General features: G+C 39.1%; 1 protein-coding gene across 1 annotated transcript in view; it reads right to left on the bottom strand.

Moving 5' to 3' along the window:
- The window catches only part of TMOD2 (tropomodulin 2), a 29,009-nt gene that overhangs the window by 7,514 nt on the left and 1,407 nt on the right, over positions 1-20,088 (bottom strand). The window contains exons 2-6 of the mRNA XM_011355113.2: positions 19,677-19,833; positions 15,088-15,210; positions 11,977-12,063; positions 7,948-8,078; positions 6,020-6,127 (exon numbers count right to left, since the gene is read on the bottom strand). Of these exons, the coding sequence (XP_011353415.1) occupies positions 6,020-6,127; positions 7,948-8,078; positions 11,977-12,063; positions 15,088-15,210; positions 19,677-19,833 (606 nt within the window). The remainder of the gene's footprint in view (positions 1-6,019; positions 6,128-7,947; positions 8,079-11,976; positions 12,064-15,087; positions 15,211-19,676; positions 19,834-20,088) is intronic.

Genomic DNA, 20,088 nt, shown 5'->3' with positions numbered 1-20,088 from the left:
TCCCAAAGTTTTCCACTTCATGAAGAAAAGATAACTTTTAAGTGACTGAAACTTCCACAGTGCAAGATAACAAAAAAGAGGGCCATTATCTTAAAGAATTGCTATAATATAGAAAATAGAAAGATTGCGGAGAAAAAAAGTTGCCTGAGATGCCAAAGTAAGTCCCAACTGCAGTATTTTATTAAAGAACTGCCTTAGGAACAACTAGAGCATGTGGAGAGCACACTGCCCCTCCCTGCAGCTTCCCAGAAAAAGAGTTAACTGCAGGCACAACTATCAGTAAAAAATCTCCCAGGAGCCTCTAGTGAGGGTGCTAGGATCTAAGATAGAAGCAGTGCAGAAACTGAGGAGCCTCTAGACCACCACCAGATACAGTGTGGTGGAAGGAGGGGAGAGGCAGCTATGCCAAGGAATAAAATATACTGAACTCCCACTTCCCAGAGTGAAACCCTCCTAACTGCAGCCATTGCAGGGACTCCCAGGCTGCCTGCCAGCTCCTCATATACACACAACAGAGAAGGCTGCTGGTCAATTCGCCTGCCTACTTACGAGAGCACTCATTCATTCATTCATTCAAAAAAGAGTATTTGTTGGTCTTCTACTGTGTGCCAGCAGTAAAGAAATAAAAAATTCTCATCCTAGGGAGCTTATATTTGAGGAGGGCAGAATCGATAATTAATTAAAATATATAGCCTGTCAGTTGGTGACAAATGGAGAAATATAAAGGGGTCTCTCTTTTAAGGGTGGTCAGATCTACACAAATGATCCTGGTTTACACAAACCAAACTTGTTCTCTATTCAGAAATATCAATGGGCAACCAGTGATTGCTAGACATGCTAGGAAAACCAACGTCATAAAAGAGAAAAGCCAAGTTGACCAAACAGTATAACATGCCAAAGAGCGGACAGAGATTATTTAGGGAACATAAACAAATGTATTTATTCTAACTGCTATTCTTCCCCACTCCCCCGGAAAAAAAAAAAAAAGAAAAAGAAAAAAGAAAAAAAGCAAAGGAAAGAGAAGGCACTGTATCTATAAAATAAATACTATTATAAAACAAAAAAGAATAAGAACAAGAAAACATTCTGAAAATTTAAAATAATACATTGAAATAAAGCAAAGTAATAGATATCCAGAACTATAAAATGAACATGGCTAAAGACCAAGTTGGTAAGCTAGAAGATAAAGCTGAGGATATTTCCAAGAATGTAGAGTGAAAAGACAAAGATAGAATACCTGAGAGAAATGTTAAGCAATGAAGAAAAGATACAGAAGGTCAGCAATTATCTAATAGGAGTTTTAGAAGGACAACAATAAAAAGACAACAGAAAGGAAGACACTAGAAAATAACGAAAAAATTTCCCAGAGTTGAAGAAAGCTACAAGTCTTTATCTGAAAGAATCTACTGGAGGCTCAGAGAAACGAATAAAAAGACTCATAAACAGGCACATACAAATGAAATTTCAGAACTCCAAGAGAAAAGAGAGTCCTAAAAGTTTCTAACAAAAAATGAGTTACTTAAAAAGAAAGAAAAATCAGATCGGCATTAGTCACTAGACTGTAAGGCCCATGAGAAAAGAGATTTATATATTTAAATAGCCAGATAATTGTAAATGCTGGTGATAAGTTTTAAATTTTGGAGTCAATCTACATACATAACATAAAATGACCTAAAATGTATAAATTTCAAACATATAAAAATAATAGAATAAGTACAATTTGGAGGTAGAAGAGGAAGGAGGGATGGAAGGTATAGAAATGAACCATAATTTCTAACAGAGGATCAAAAATTATCTAAGATGATAAATTAGATTAAAATGTATGTATTTTAGTGTTTTTCTATCCTGGCTACATATTAAAGTGACCTGGAAGCCTTAAAAAAAAAAAATACCAACTCTTGGGCCCCACCCCAGATGAAGTACATCAGTATCTCAGGTGTGGCCTGGACTGCTGCATTTTTGAAAAGCTCTCCAGGTGACTAATGTTCAGCCAGGATTGACAGCCACTTTAATTAAAGTCATAAAGACAACAACTAGAAAAATGATAAACAAACTAATAGTGATTGCTCTGAATAGAACAAGGAACTTCTAAACTATTTAAATTGTTTTTATAGAGAAAAAAACAGGAAGAAGAAGGAAGAAGAAAGGATCTAACTGGGATGAGAACAGGTTTCTCAGCCTTGGCACTAATGATATTTAAGGCCAGGAATTCTTTGTTGTGGGAGGTTGTCCTGAGTACTATGTGAGGTTTAGCAGCCTCTGAGACTCATTAAATGCCAAGAGCACCCCTCCCACTCATGACAACCAAAAATAATTCCACCCACTGCCAAATGTCCCCTGGAGGGCAAAACTGCCTTAAGTTGAGAACCACTGGACTAGAAGAATAATCCTGTGTTATTGAAGTTGCTTGAACTACAAGGGAAGGGCAAAGATTTGAAAAAACATTATTGTACACCATGTAAATTAAAGTGCATCTATTCAGCACTAGGTCTTTAATTGGAATTAAATGTACACATTTTAATTAAAGCTCCAGAAGGGAATGCATGAGGCTTTTCCTTATGGATGCTCCAAGCTTTGGGATTTACTTTCATTATTAGAATAACAAAACGTCAGAGCAATTATGCTTTTATAAAAAGTTGCAGGACCTCCTGGCAAGCAGCCAGAATCTTGCCAATTTCTTTGAAACTTGAGAAAACCCTTTTCTCATACTAAACAAAACAGGGGAGACCTAGCCAAACATAACCCTGGGCTGTAGGCCCAAGTTCATTTCAGTTCAGTAACTATTTGAGCATCTAGTACATGTGTTGGGGATAATAACATTAATAAAACAAAGACTAGATTTCTTAACTGTTATAGAAATCATTAGAGTAGAAATACATTTTTTAAGAGGTTTTGTTTTCTGTACTTTACAGTATTGTATGAAAATGGAGTTTTCTGCACTGTTCAAACCTGTGCCATCCAAATGGTAGCCACGATACACGTGGCTATTGAGCCCTTGAAAAGTGGCTGGTCTGAATTGAGACATGCTATAAATGTAAAACACACACTGGATTTCGAAGATATGGTATGAAAAAAATAGGTAAAATATCTCATTATATTTAGAACTTACATTTTGAAATAATATTTTGGGTATATTGGTTTAAATAAAATGTTATTAAAATTAAAATTAATTTAATCTATTTCTTCTTATTTTTTTAATGTGGCTACTAGAAAATTTAAACTTTAACATATGGCTTACATTTCTGATTGTCATTTGATTTCTATTGGACAGTACTGTACTAAACTCTTGATTTTTATGGGACATCATTGTTAATAATAACAGCATTGTTTACATATTTGGGCCTTTTCTCTACACTGGCATTCAGTGAGGGTGAGTTCCATTAATACTTCTAAAGATGTGGTTATATGGAAGTACTTGGCAGATGGTGAACTAAAGTTGATTATAGGTTAGTTAAATTCACTTCATGGCTTGGCCACATGCTGTGTAGTCTTAGTTAAGTTACTCAACCTCTCTGAGCCTCAGCTGACTCATCTGTAAAATGGGGATAATGCTATCTCACATACACATAGGTTGTCTACATTCACAATGATCCCACAGTGTCTTGCTGAATAAGTTTTTAAACCTTAGAAAGAAAAGTCTCTTGAAGCTCCTTACTTCAATGCTGATTTTTACTTCTCAGTAGCGAGTCTGAGATAACCAGTTTTCAATGTATAGAAAGGTTCTTGCCTGACAACAGCATAGCTGAAAGAGGAATCATTTCTAGAGCTAGGCTTGCTAGAAATAAGGCTGAGTAAGGCTGAAAGAGGCTTTTCTCTTCACACCCTTAACGATAGTAATTATTCCTCCAATTCTATGGTGCACTTGTCACATGGTATGCATTCAACACAAAATTATTGCATTGAAAACAGTATCAAAGAGATTCTTATATTCGGAATTTATTTAGTTCATTTACCAAGTTATCTATTTGACCTAGAGTAGAAGAAAGATTATTTACTAGTAGTGCTTACTAGTCTCATCCTTTCCATTTATTGTAAATAATGTCTTAAATAGGAGTAATAAGTCATTTCTTTATTCATCCCTTTAGTCACTTACATACATAATATACTGTTAATATTTTTGCTTTATTGGAAACAAGTCTACTAAAAGGCAGAGTTATTCAAAATTGTATACAGATATGAATCTTTAAATTGTGAATTTTACCTTACCAATGATCTAGTTGTGCTCTTTTTCTATTTTAATAATTGGTTCCAAATTCAAAACTGCTTTCAACCTACAAATTTAGATATGTAATAACTGCTGGTGAAAACATCAATTTTGTAGCTTAGTCTCTCTTTTACATGAGTGCTTATTTCAAGTTTACTATTATAATCATGGAAATAGTCTCTACTGCTGCGAGGTTGGAAGGCACATTCATTCATTTATTTAACAAGTATTTTTTAAACATCTACTCTGTGCCAGTACTGTAATAGGTAGTCATGACTTTCATGTTGTCAATTTTCAATGGTATTTTAGATTTTCCAAAAGGCATGTTACTTTAAATCAAATCATCAAGTCAGGAAAATTTTTGTTTTTCTAGTTTGATTCAAGGGCTGAGCATTAGATGCTATAGAACCACAGGGTGATGGGCAGGCTCCTGATAACTGACATATTTTAGCAAATGTTTGAGACAGTGAGGCATCGTGTGTAAATATAGCATAGCATTATGGTTAAGCTTCCTGGTTGTGGAACCAGAAAGACCTGGTGGTGAATCCTGACTGTTTACTGGCTGCGTAACCTTGGAAAAGTTAATTAACCTCCCTGAACCTCAGATTGCTCATTTGTTAAAGTGGGAACTAACAATAGTACATACCTTATAGTATTATAGTGAGGATTAGGTGAGATGACATGTGTAAAGCATAGAGATCAGTGCTGGAATTTACTGACTGCTCAAGGAATGTTAGCTATTAATAGGAGAAATAACACTGATGATGGTGATAGTAGTATTTACTTGGGTTCAAGGGGCTTCCTTATTTTGCTGAATTGTCTAATGTTCATAGAAAGAACAGGGCTTTTTGTTTTTTGTTCTTTTTCATGTTCTGGTTAACAATGTCAAACAAAAAATATTTCAAGATTTGGTTGTTCAGCAATCCCTCTGCTGGGTATTTACCCCAAAGACTTGAAAACTCATATCCGAAAAGATATTTGCACACCGATGTTCATAGCAACATTACTCATGGTGGCCAGGACATGGAAGCGACAGAAGTGTCCTACAATAGATGACTGGATAAAGAAGCTGTGGTACATATATACAATGTAATATTAGTCATAAGAAGAGATGAAATACTGCCATTTGTGACAACATGGATGGACCACGAGATAATCATACTAAGCGAAACAAGCCAGACAGAAAAAGTTGAAAACCACATGATATCACTTATATGTGAGATATAAACCTAAAATCAACAAACAAATAGGACAAACAAACAGAAACTCATGGACATGGACAATAGACTAGTGGTTACCAGAGGATAAGGGGGAAGGATAGATGGGTTAAAGGGGGTCAAATACGTGGTGACATTAAAGAATCGAAAACAAAATTTGGTTGTTAAAATATTTTTGAAACATATTAATCCATTTCAAAGACTAAAAGAAAATGTACTTTAATATTTTTATATGTGCCAAGTTCCTGCAGGATTTGGGGGTCTCATAATATCCACTGATTGTGAAAGAATGTTACTGTAGATGCAGAAGTTTCAGAAAATTTGTACTAAGCCCAAAACAAAATTCAAATATTTATTTAGCTAAATGCCTAATCTAATTTTGTTTCTTTCTCCTAAAAGTGTAATGCTAACAAAATTATAGTTAATTCAAAGTGCTTGACAACTGGATTCTGTTTTACTGTCTCATTCTAACTAATTTTGTTTATTAACGGTGTAGAAAATAAATTTACCGGATCTAAAAATTGTTAATCAAACAAATTAAAAGGAGTTTCTACTGAATTAAATATTTTCATATTATATTTCTAAGAATTTTACTCACAATTGCCACAGGATCATTGCTGCGGGTTGCAGCCAAGCTGAACTTTTGTACATGAGTGTTGGTCTCCAGAGCTTTAGCAAATTCTTTCAAGGTTGGTATTGGAATGTTCTAAGACGGGAAAGATACAGATAGTTGATAAACCCATGGGCAGCACCCCCACCCCAAGCTATGGACCAGCAACTTTCAAATACTTCATATGTTTAGATGACTAATTGCATGATATCCCCACTAAAAGACAGTCATCACCCATTCTCCAGCAACCAAGCCACACCTAGCCAATAACAACACTTACAGTCCAATAAGGGGATCTAACACAATGTGACATTCTGGTATCACCCTTCTTTTTACTAACCAAGAAATTATGCATATACCACATTCCCCTCTTCTCTTTCATTCTCTATATTCTAACCAGATTGACCTATTTGTTATTCTTTTATTTTTATTTATTTATTTTTAAAAATTTCCCCCACTCCTCCACTTCCACCCCTGACCTACGGATGTTGCTGTCTCCCCTTAAGAATTGGATCTCTGAAGGTGGGGTGTCTCCTCCCACACACTTGCGGTCCACACCCGGGGCCTGGCGCGCCCAGGGTATGGGCCATGGCTCCGCTGGAGCTCAAACCCAGAACCTTATGCTTGTAAAGCAGATGTGCTAACCACTACTCTATGGAACCACCCCTTCTTATTCTTTTAATATACCATGGTCTTTCCTCCATATTTTTAGATATGCTTTTCCCTTTGCCTGGAAATTCCTTTGTCTTTTTCTCTGATTAATTCCCACTCATCTTTTAAGATCCAGTTGAATATTATCTCCTTTGTCTCTCAGCTTTTCTAGGCAGGATCAACATTTTCCTAACCTGCAATTCCATAATATTTGAGGGCTTACATGTGTTGCAATGATTTGTTTAGTGTTTTTCTCCTAATATAAGTTCTTCAGAAAAAAAGGCCGTATGTATCTTAATCCCTCTTCTACAGCATGTAGCACAGTGCTGACCACTGGGGAGGGAGACAACACACAGCACATCTAGAGGTTGACTCGTGTGAGTCCCAAATGTGCTACAGACTAGATCTGTGACTATGAGCAACTTAACCTCTTTAAGTCCCATTAAAGATGAAATGAGATGATGAATTTCAAGTATTTAGCAAAATATCTGGTACTGAGTGAGTACTCAATAAAAGTCAGTTATTATTATTAAATGCTAGAAATTGGCCTAACAAGAATGAACAAAACAGATGTCAATGTTCTTGTTCTCTTTCTCTCCCTCCTTCCCTCCTGCCGTGCTCTCTCTCTCTCTCTCTCTTTCTCTCTCTCTTCCTCTCTCTATTGCCAAATAGAACAAAGTGGAAATGACTTCAGAGAATAAGTCATAAAAGGCATTGTGGCTTCTGGCTTTCTTTCTCTTGGATCACTTGCTTTAGGGGAAGCCAGCTGTCATGACATGAGGACACCTAGGCAGTCCCATGGAGAGGGTCATGTGGTAAGAAATTGAGGCTTCCTGCCAACAGCTACATGAGTATGCCATCTTGGAAGCAGATCCTCCTGCCCCAGTCAAGCTTTCAGATAACCGTAGCCGTGGCTGATAGCTTCATTGAGACACTGAGCCCCAACTACCCAGCCAAGTCACTCCCTGATTCTTGACACTCAGAAACTATGTGAAATAAAAAATGTTTATTGTTTTAAGCCTCTAAATTTTGGAGTAATATGCTATTCAGCAATAGATAACCAGTACACTGTGTTTACCACAACTATTGTGATTCTTTTAAAAGAATTCTAGAAATCACTTTTTTTTTTAAACCCACTTCTTTTGAATAGGATATCCTGCCTCAAAATCAGTGATGCTAAGAATTGCAAATAGGTGAACTCATGTCTGAACTCATGTCTGAACTCATGACAAATCTAGTGACTAAAAAAAATCATAATGAAATACCTTTATGTTGTTGAGATTGACTTCTTGAAGGCTGGGATCATTGGCTTTCATCTGCTGCAGACTTACTTCCACATTTGTGGGATTGGGTGGTTCCTCAAATATAGGCTTGACCTTTTCACCTTTGACCACATCTAAACACAAGTTTTAATTTTACAACGAAAATATAAGAACTCTCTTATCAAAATCATTCTCCCAATGACCTTTCTTTCATATGCTCTGATTCCAATAATACTCTAAAATCAATAACAGCAAGCTTATTCGCAGCAAAGCAAGCATGGGAATGGTATGCTTCTGAGTTATAGTTTCAAACATTGATGTTTCTCTACCGCAATGAGAAGTCTCAATAGCTGACACTGCACAGAACCAAAAGTGCAGAAGACTCTACAGCAAACTCAAACTTCAAAAGAACATGCTTTTGAGCAGTTATTGCTGCTCCATAAAGACTGCTTTCAGACTATAATAACCAAATACTAGAATCTTGAGATGAAAAAAAAAAAAAGAATCTCTTCATTTCCCAAACCTAAATACTCCTCTGGCTTTTTGGCCAAATCTGACCCTCCTCTGATGTCCATTGTACAGTGTTAATTTTGAGGAAAGTATGGGAAGAGAAAAGAATAGAAAAGAAGAATGAAAGAATTCTCAAAATCATTTAACAGAAAATGTTTCCAATATATATAACATATGAAGGGTCAACATCCCAATATACCAGAGCTCTTACAAATCAATGACAACCCAATTAAAAATGAACAAGTAATATGATCAGAAGAATTTCTGTCACCCAACTAAAAAAATATTAAAAAATACTTAAACTCTAAAATTAAAAAATAAGATACCATTTGATTATCAAATAAATAAATAAAAAGACATAATATTCAGAGTTGTCAATAATGTAGAGGAAAAAGCATCCTCACATACTGTTGGTGGAAATGAAAGCTGGTACACACTTTTTGGGAGAGTAAGTTGGAATTACCTATCAAAAATTAAAATGTGGATACTATATGACCCAGTAATTCCATATCTAGAAGTCTAATCCACAGAAAAATAGCATGAATACATAAAGGTATACATTCAGAGATGTTCACAGATGTATTGCCTGTGACAGTAAACCATAATAAACAATATGTCCATCAATATGAAAATGGTTAAATAAGTTATAGTATAATTATATAAGGTGCAATCATCGAAAGAATGAAGTAAATCTACATGTACTGATAAGAGAACCACAATTTGAAAAAAAAGCTAATGAAAAATGAAATACTTAGGTATAAACCTGAAAAAATCTGTACAAGATCAGTATAAGGAAAACTACAAAACTCTGTTGAAAAAAACCAAAAAACTAAATGGAGAGATATTCCATGTTTAAGGACAGAAAGACTCAATATTGTCAAGATATCAATTCATCTCAACTTGACCTATAGATTCTGTGCAATCCCAATAAAAATTCCAGCAAGTTGTTTTGTAGATATCCACAAACAAATTCTAAAGTTTATGTAGAGAAGCAAAATACCCAGAATAGCTAACACAATATTGCAAGAGAAGAGCAAAGTTGGAGGACTGACACCACCTGACTTCAAGACTTACTATAATGCAACGGTAATCAAGACAGTGTGGCATTGGTGGAAGAATATGCAAATAATCACTGGAACAGAACAGAGCTCCAAAATAATCCCACATATAGTTGACTGATCTTTGACAAAAGAGCAAAGACAACACGACGAAGAAAAGATGGTTTTTTCACAAATGGTGCTGGAACAACTGGACAACCACACACCTTATACTTTCACAAAAATTAACTCAGAATAGATCACATACCTAAATGTAAAATGTAAAACTATAAAACTCTTAGAAGGTAACATAGGATGAAACCTAGATGACCTAGGTTTGGCGACAAATTTTTAGATACAACACCAAAAGTATGATCCGTGAAAGAAAGAATTGACAGGCTGGACTTCATTAAAATTAAAACTTTCTACTCTGCAAAAGATTCTGTCAAGAGAATGAGGAGATGAACCACAGACTGGGAGAATACATTTGCAAAAGACATATGTAATAACGGACTATTATCCAAAATATACAAAGGACCCTTAAAACTCAACAATAAGAAAACAATCTGATTAAAAAATGAGCCAAAGATCTAGACAGACACCTTACCAAAGAAGATATACAAATGGCAAATAAGCATATGAAAAGATGCTCCACATCATATATCGTCAGGGAAATGCAAATTAAAACTGCGAAATACAACTACACACCTATTAGAATGGTGAAAATCTGGGACAGTGACAACACCAAGTGCAGGCAAGGATGTGGAACAATTCTCATTCGTTGCTGGTGGGAATGCAAAATGGTACAACCACTTTGGAAGACAGTTTCACGATTTCTTACAAAACTAAATACACTCTTACCATATGACCTAGAAATCACGCTCCTTCATATTTATCCAAAGAAGCTGAAAATTTATGTCCACACAAAAACCTGCACACAAATGCTAATAGCTTTATTCATAATTGCCCAAACTTGGCAACCAAGATGCCATCCAGTAGGTAAATGGATAAATAAACTGTGGTACATGAGATAATGAAATATTCAGCACTAAAAAGAAATGAGCTATTAAGCCAATGAAAAGATGGAAGAACATTAAATGCATATTATCAAGTGAAAGAAGCCAGTCATAATAGGCTACATATATGGAGACAGTAAAAAGATCAGTGATTTCTAGGAGTTAGAGGGGAGGAAAGATGAATAGGTAGAGCACAGAGGAATTTTAGGGCGGTGAAGCTACTCTGTAAGATATTATAACAGTAGATCCGTGACACTATACATTTGTCTAAACTCATAGAGTGAATTCTAATGTAAACTGTGGACTTTAGGTGATAATGTGTCAATGTAGGTTCATCAATTGTAACATATGTACCACTCTGGTGCAGGATGTTGATAATGAGGGAGGCTATCTATGCATGTGGAAGGGCAGAGGGTATACGTGATATCCTTATGACTTTCTTTCAATTTTACTATAAACCTAAAGCTGTTCTAAAAAAAAGTCTTTAAAAAAGTTAACGATATATATGTATAAAAGCCCAGGTTATGTAATTGCAAACATATTATCAGAATGTTACCTTTTGATATTGAAGTTAAAAAGGATGAACATTTTTCATCCGTATGCTTAAGAAACCAGAAAGAAAATAAAAGGAATATTGCTCATTGTCTGGTTAAATTATCCGGTACAAGTGATGATTTACAAGTGTGCCGCTGAGACTAGAAAGCATCTCCCAAGTTTTCATTAAAGAAAATAAAATATAAATAATCTTAGAAAAACTGATCTTCAGTGAGTTTTCACAGTACCTGGATCACCAAAATTACCTGATTATTGATCTATCCCTACCATGAGAAGATAAGTTCCTTTGGGCAGGGACCATCTTTGTACCTAGGCCTGGAACACATAGTAGGTATTTAGTAGATTACTGATGACTGGAGAGTCTAATGAACTGTATACATCTCCAGAAAACGCTGACATAGAAGATGGTGGTCTGGAACTATCTGTGTCAGTAATTCCACGCCAGTGTGTCTTTCATGCTCTTTGGCGGAAGTGGGTATTCAAATTCTAATGACAAGCATCCATTATTGAGACAAAAAGACATTTGAATGGAGAAGGGAACTTAGCTAAGATACTATAGTTGATGAAAACGCCTTAGGAACATGCACCTGTTTGCATCCTATGCTGACTATGAAACCTTTTTATCAGCAATTTTATCTTTTGACTGAACAGACCTACCAAGAGAGTGTGTTCCGGACAAAACAACTGATTATTACTAGTTATACTGCCCGACACAGTTCTCATTATTAGCTACTCTATTCTGGTTTGACAGCTCAGAGCCCAATGATCCTTGGTGAACTGACAAAAGCCACCTTCGAAGCCTGCAAGATGGAAGTCTGGAGTCACTGTAGCAGGCCCATTCAACAGGCCTCTCTCCTCCCAGACACCTGGAGGCTCCCAAGTCTCACAGAACCACAGATTCCACATCAACTTACTTCTCACAGGCCCTTTGCCACCTTTACTACTTGCTGTTTCTTCATCGAACTTTGGATTATTGAGCAAATTGTGTACTCCAAGAACAGCTGAAAGCAAAAAAATCAGTGAATAAACATTAAGTTTGGGAAAGCATGTTAGGATATCCACATTGTTAAATTACTCCTCAAAGAACAATTCTTCATACCATAAAGATAAGTCTCCAGACCCCCCTTGCTTTGCATACTGTATGGTATATGTACAGAGTTAAATAAGCTTATTAAAAAATCCCTCCTTCCAAGACCACCAGCAATCTTCACAGGGCTTTCTACATCTATACATCTGTAATCATTTAGGATCTGAGAGACAATGGTCTGGTTATGTCCCCAAATTGCTGAAAACCTGCTGAGACCTCTTAGTGAAGTAGAATCAGATTTTCAGTTTTCTCATCTGTAAAATCTAAGGGTAGGACTGAGTCTAAGGTTATTTTAAGGTCTGAAATCATATAGATGGTAGCATGTGTTTTTCTAGAGGCAAAGAACAGAAAGATCATGGACCTCTTTCAACGTAAGCCTCACCAAAAGGAGTAGTCCTTTCAATGTCTAGAACATCCCAGGGTGGGCAATAAAAGACAAGATGTCAGCAATAAAAGGTCCTATAACCATGTTGAGATTTTGAGTCTCCTGTATTACATGGAACTTGCACCAGGAGGCAGCACTGTATGCAAGAAACAGCACTAGGTGAGCATGAACACTGGGCAGGCTGAAGCTGCAACTGCTCACCCAACTTCCCTTTGCTAATGAAATTGCAAGTGAGAAATTATAGGTGGCCACCTAGTGAAGGATCCCAGAATAGATAATCTGACAACAGGCGGCAGAGGTGCAGCCTCTAATCTACCCATTAGAAGGAGGAGGCCAGCATACCACGAGAAAGGACAAATGTTTACAGCCAGTAAGTCTAAGGTTAAAGAAGGGCACTCAGGATCAGTCAGCCAGAGTGAATCCTGACTCTGTCACGTACTACTTGTGTGACTTGAGAAGTTACTAAAGCCTCTGATCCTGTTTCCCCATCTGTAAAATAGGAATAATAATTATTCTTTATCTATTACAAAGATTAAATGACTTCCTATGTGTCAGGCACTGTTCTAAGTGCTTTACGAATTCTTGTTAAGTAAATAAGAATTTGTTACTGTGTTTCTGGAATTGTCTAGGGAGAAGATGCCCTATTTGATAAACATAGGCCACTGAGACCATCCAACGAATATGACTTGATTTGGCCCCATTACTCACTAACTTCTAATTATAATTTGATTCCCATTGTCAAATTTTAATTTTTGTTTTATCTGTTTCCTGTGAATCTGGCTAGTGGATCGGTCCCTACCACCTGGCCCCAATCTGACTGATATGGTGTGCGCAGACAAGATCAGATCTCTACAGATCTCTAGACCAGCAGAGCTGAGAACTAGACTCTGGGTGGTAACCATACTATTCTGGGAGGAGCTGTTTTGGAAGTTGACTGCTGCTCCCTTGATGAACTGTCTCTCTACTCTCGGTCTGCCACAGTAACATGGGCAGGGTGTTGACACTCTTTCTTATCTAAACCTCAAATGGCTGGCAGCCCATTCACTCCTTACGCTGCTCTTAATCTTTCCAGAGAGAGCCACCTTAGAGCAGATGCTGCCATCCGCCCTCAGCCGGCTTTCCTCCTGAGTGCTGAAGGAAGGAGCACTTGATGAGGGAAGAAGGCTGAGTAAAGATGAACAAAACAGTTTTCTATTGGAATTATCTCTCTGGTTTTATTGTGTGAATTTCAGGATCTAGTATCTTCCAAGTGATTGGTGATTTTCTCTTTCTCTTTGCTTAGGTATTTCCTGGGAATTCAGGCCTAGCCCTGCATTCTCCCTTCCGGCAATTCCAGCAGAGACCAGGAGGCAGCCCTTGGGAGGGGCAGTGACCATAACAGGATTCCTCCATAGCAACCACTGGGCTAAGTAGACTGGTCACTGCAAAGCGACTTCTTAACTAGTGATACAGGTGCCTCAACTCCTGCAGTAACTTCTGAGAGGGGTTCAAATATGTGACCTTAATATCGACCATTGATATCACAGAGGAATGAAAATGTAGCTAAAATGGTTTGCAGGCTATTAGAATAAGGCATAGCTGATTCTCCTGGGAGGAAGGAGATTATAATAACATATGTCTTCCAATGGAATTAAAAAAATGTGAGAATTCTTGTTAAAGCTGTGGAGTTGTTTTTTTTTTTTTAAGGCGAGGCAACCCTTGGTTGACCTCACAGATTGCAAGGACCTTGTCAGTTTACAACCCCTTATTTTTTTTATTTTTTATGCCTACAGCACCTGGTTGCACAGTTTTTTAAAGCACTTCTCCCCTGTGGTGATCTAATGACCCTAATAATCAAAATTTCCATCTCATTTGAAAAAAATGCATCCCATTAGTGCACAAATATGCACTATACAAGAAGTGGAAGGAAGCTCAGGAAATTAGGGTGAGAGACTTACTTTTCATTAAATATTCTTTTGTACTATTTGGGCTTTTTCTATCTGCATGTATAACTAAGTAATAATAACAATAATTATTATATTGTTGCTATTGTTAAGAAAACTAGAAAAAATAAGCAGATTGTACTAAATATGGATTCACTTTACTGGGTGAATATAACAGAAAATTATTCCTGCTCCATAGAGAGGCTAATAGACCCCTTAGTGGGAATAAAAATGGAATAGCAACTATGAGGAAGAACAAGAAGTTCATGGAAATTTTGTGAGAATAAATTGTAGTAAAATGCCAAATGTGAAAGTTCTTTAGGAAGCATAAGGGATATTAGTTTATTGTTTAAAGTTCTCAACACTCCATCTTTATTCTCGTTAATTTCTCAAATTCTTGAGTTTTGTAGCAATGGGCATTATTGTGGCATTTTACAGCTGAAATACTGCAGAATGTTTGTTCAGAGGAGTTAAGCCATCTGTATTGTCTTACAGCTACATAATGGCTGAAGTTGACCTGGTATCACATTAGTAACCAGTAGTTATGGAGAAGCTCAAAGGCTGCTGCTATGGTTGCCAACCTGGAGGTCACAGAGCCAGAGAGGAAAGTGCCCCAGAGCTGAGGACTAACCTGCAAGATCATAGAGTTCAGTGTCAGAGGCGCTGGCCAAAGCTTCTTCCAGTTCCGGGTCAAGGGTCACTTTTTCTTCTTTATGAGTTTCTATGGGCTTTTCTTTGGGAATAAAGACTCTCCCTTTAAATCAGAGGGAAAAACAAACACATGTTGCTACCTTATTGTAGGATAAGTGGACTGACCAGAGAATGTAGCTCTGGCCATTAAGAGTAGAGTCACTGAGCCACTGCACGTCCAACTGGGATTCCTTGATTGCTGGGGTGATGCCAATATCAATAATCCGCAATTACAGAAAAAGGTCAGAGGAGGAATCCTGCATTCTGCCACACCAAGATCCAAGGAGACTACAGTTCTTAAAAACAGAGGGAAACGGTGGCTTCTATTTTCCTCCCTTTCATCAACCAGCAGCACTTAGACTGTGGACCCCACACTTTAGAGAGCCCAACTCTGGGCTCCCCCACTGCTCCCGCCCCACTGCTCCTGCCCCACTGAAGGAAGAGTCATGGGACCATTCATACCCAAAATGGAGGCCGCCTGCTAGACTAAACCCGATACCTAGGACCCTGGAATTCTCTGCCTAAAGAGCCCTGAGCCTGCTTCTAGGGTCTGCATGAGTCCCTTTCCCATGTCATCTTCCTGAGGGCAGGTCACACTGCTGGGGTATGTACCTCCAGGCCAAGGGAAAGTTGTTTGTGGGTGAGCATGGGCAAAGCTTAGCTATGCAGGCTAGGGTGTTGACCACGTGTGCCGAGGCCTTAGCAGTATAGGACAGATCCACCTCCCTGTGTGAGACTCTTGGACGTCCAAGAGCACAGGCCTAGGTATATCTGTGGGAGGACAGAACATATTTTAACAGTTTGTTAGTTTTTAGATTTATAAAAAATGGCACATCAGCTTCTACTTGTGTTCTTGCCTTGGACCCTGCAAATGTTTGGGCCAGATTCATCCAACTGGCCCCTGGGGTTCCTGAGGGACAAACTGATCATTCAGAATTTTCCTCCTACCAACTGAGATTGTAGACCATTAGGATGCTACATCTGGGGTCACTCGACTAGATAGTGACCTGGGGACACAGCCACCTCTCTAGAGCATACCAAAGCAAACCTGATTTAAAAGAAACAACATCAGGGCTGTCATACTCAGAGCTGTGAGGTCTAAGTAGCAGGGCACTCTGTGCTTCCCACACACGCATTCTCTGCCACCATCTCTTACTTCATCCTGTCAGCTGGATTCCATTTATTTTGCCCCCAGCTCGCTTCTGAATATGCTGATATCTACCCCTGTGCATGCATATGCATACACACGCATACACACACACACACACACACTCCACTCCACCCCACCCCACATCACATCACACCATATCACGCCACACCACACACACCCCCCTCTCCAACCCAAACCTCTGGCTAATGATCACATTGCTGGAAAGATGGCACATTTCCTGCTCCTAACTTCTGGCCAGGCCAGCACACCCACATCTCACATGGGCAATGGCTCATAAAGATGTGAACCCAAGACACTCCAGGGCCCCCATAGCAATACTCCAGACCTACTTACACTCTTTCCAATTCATTCTAGCTTTCACTCTTGGTTTCTCTATCATGGAGCTGTTCTTACTTCTTGGCATGATCTTTGAAATTGGTCTCCTCTATTTTGATTTTTGGAGTTCTTTAAAGACTCATCCCCCCATGGCTTCTCTTCTTTTTCACCGTGGGTAAACAGGTAGCTAGCTCCAGGTTCAGCCAATTCGGACCCAGGATCTTTCTAGGTCTCCCTTGGCTAGCCTGGCCTTACCCACTGCCGTGGGAAAGGCAAGGGTCCAACCCAAAGTCAGTACCTCTCCCTCATGAAAACTCTCCAGAAGACGTCCCTGGTTACAGAGGCTACATATTTCCTGATAGTTCACCAGATCTTTAAATAACCAGGATAAGGAAATGGGGGCCAGGCAGAGCTGGACTTCCCAAGAAGGCACCACTGCTTGTGGTCAAGCTGGGGTATCCTGGTCGCAAGGTCTCTACATTTGACCATTATATGAGCTGCCACATTTCCCAGAAAAAAGGAAAATACAGTAGGAAAAAAAATAGGAGAATGGTCAAAAGGAAGGGAAAAAAATATGTCAATCAATAACATCTCAGACACTGGGGCTCATCTCAGACTTAATTTTCATAATATCTGCAGCCTTAAGCATTTTATTTCTGGCTCAGATGATCTTGGGCCTAGAGTTAAAATAGGATTTCTGAAATCTTAATTCCTGGCACTATTTAGAAGTACTCAAAACATTAGGTACACAGGTGGCCCACAGCTATCAGTATTTAGGATAACTGCTGCTGCACATCCTTTTCTGAGGGTCCAACCAAACAACAAGTTCTAAGTAAATAAATCCATAGTGGAGAGTTAAATGCAGCTCAGGAAACAAGGGCCCAAGGCATGTGGCATTCAGACCTCTCCAGAGGTCTTCACAATAGCCTCCCCCTGCTTCCAGGTCATCTGCTGGTCTTTCTTGAGGCCCTGACGACAACTCACCTTGATCCCTCTGCTCTGTTTGGAAAACTTGCTCTCTGATCATTTTGCTCAGTTGTATTGCTTCTCAATCTTCTCCTAAGCTAAAATGTGCCGCTGTATGCCCCGTCTGTATCCCCATTTATTACTCAGACAGCTCCTGCACTCCTAACACTCGCCCCTCGTGAACCATAGCTGCTCCTCAGACCTCTAATCTAAGAACAAAAGACAATAGCTTTCCTCTTATTATTCTGTCATTACCCTAATACTGGATGTTAATTGGGATTTTATTGAAGATTTGACATTATAATTATTTTTCCTTTGACAATTAAATTAGTCTAATAGCAACTATACTGCAATAGAAAGAATTCCATATTTCTACGGTAATCCTTGGTTATTTGCTCAGTTCGTCACTGTTTAACTTTACTTTCTTAATAAAATGACATTATCAGTGGTGCATGATCCATTGAATGTGCATGGTTCAGGGGAGAGTCAGATGCTCTGTAAGAGAAGGCAGAGGTGCTCTGACTCATGGCAGCAGAGGGGGGCTGTGCTCCTCCTATTCCTCGCAGCCATGGCACAGAAGCTCAGAGATGGCATTCATTCAAATCCGTATTTATCGAGTGCCTCCCCTGCGTCAGTTTCTGTGCCAGAATGCAAGAGAGACACAGTCCCATTGTGGAGTTCTCAATCTAAAGAGATTAGATTATAATTATAATGTCAAATCTTCAATAAAATCCCAATTAACCCAAAGTAAATAAACAAAAGGATGAACACTGTCGGTGCTGTGAAAGCAATAAATGAGTGTCATGGCAGAGAGAAGGGGTCTATTTTAGACAGAGAGGTCTGGGAAAGCCAGAGGCCTTGACACTTAAGCTGAGAGTTAGAATGGAAAAAATGGGGATGTGGGTCAGAGGGAAGAGTCCACGAGAAGACACTGAGATGGGAAAAGAACTTAGCAGGTTTGGGGAATTAAACAAAAATATTGTGGCTGAGGTTTAGTGAGGGAAGGCAGTCAAAGAGGTGGGCAGGGCAAGCTCCCCCAGACTGTGAGGACCACAGCAGGGATTTGGGGCTTTAAGCAGGGAAGTGACATGATCTGATCTGTTTTTAAAAGATTGTGGTTGCCATGAGGTTATCAATGATTCCATTAGTATCCATGGGCCCAAGTTTCCATCCATGGCTGAGGAATCTGATCGGGTAATTGATATCCACCTTTCCTCCAAAGAGGGGCTCGGGGTCGGGAGCTAAGGAGGAGACTTTTCCTTGTCTTAGTTCTGAGCTCACTCCTGGCATGGAGAAACATCCCTTTGCTCTTCACAGCCTTTGCAGGTCTATCATAGTGTCCTTGAGGGCAGGGCGGGGTCTTATTCACTGGGTCTTATTCACTATGGTCCCAGTCTCTGGCAAGTAGCTGTGCACAGAAGAGGTGCTGGATGAATGAACGATTGACTGCACTGACCTCTAACGGTAGCATCTGAGGGAACAGAGACAATGTCTAGACACGGAGCAGACTTCTGCCGTAGGTAAAGCACTGGGCTAAGAGAAACATACCCATGCCGATGGGACCCTCTTTCAGACACAACACTACTTCACATTTCCAAAACTTTTTCTTTGGGCCTTAAGATTATTTTTTACTGAACTAATTTGAGTACCATCTCACTCTAATCATTCATTTAATTAGCTTCCATACTCTGCCATCTTTTTTTTAATTAATAAGCTTCATTTTTTTGGAGCAGTTTTCGGTTCCCAGAGGAAAGTATCGAGAGTTCCCATATACTCCCTGGTCTCACTCTCACAACCTCCCTCTTTAACATCCCACAGCAGAGCTCATTTATTACAATCAATGAACCAACATTGATATTATTATCACCCAAAGTCCATAGATACATTAGGGCTCACTCTTGGTGGTGTACAGTCTATGGGTCTGGACAAATGTCTATACAGACATGTATCCATCAGCCAGGATTCTCTTTAATATAAAATCCAGTTCATGGGCTCATTTCCCACCTCCTTTGCTTGACCTCTCATGACAGTACACTAGGAGTGCCTTGCTCCCGAGACATGCCACCTGGGGTCCTTACCTTTCTTTTCTCCAGTGAAGGGCACAAAGTCTTCCCTGTCTTTCTGTTCTAAAGCCTCCTTCTCCAGGTACATGAGGAGGTGCTCGCGGTCAAATGGGCCCGTGGCTGCTTTCTGTGTCTGGTCCTTCTGTCGGAATCCAGCCGGCAGCAGTGCACTCTGTCAATATACAGGTGTGAGCAGGAAGGAAGATGTCTGCCTGACTGATACTCTGTTACCCTCCTCCCCGGCTGTATATGCGGGAAGCATGGAGAAGGATACCTGTGCAGTGACGTGGGGATGTGGGTGTGAGCTGAGGGTGGATGTCCCTGGCATATCTAGGCCCTACTTGCTCTGTGTTGAGATGAGGGCTCCCAATGAGTGCAGGCAGAATATCGATGGCTGGAGCAGCCCCTGGGTCTTCTGCAGTGATGA

The sequence above is a fragment of the Pteropus vampyrus genome, unplaced genomic scaffold (assembly GCF_000151845.1).
Source record: "Pteropus vampyrus isolate Shadow unplaced genomic scaffold, Pvam_2.0 Scaffold19, whole genome shotgun sequence".
Lineage (NCBI taxonomy): Eukaryota > Metazoa > Chordata > Mammalia > Chiroptera > Pteropodidae > Pteropus > Pteropus vampyrus.
The sequence above is the reverse complement of the archived record's forward strand: the minus strand, read 5'-3'. Positions and strand labels throughout refer to the sequence as shown.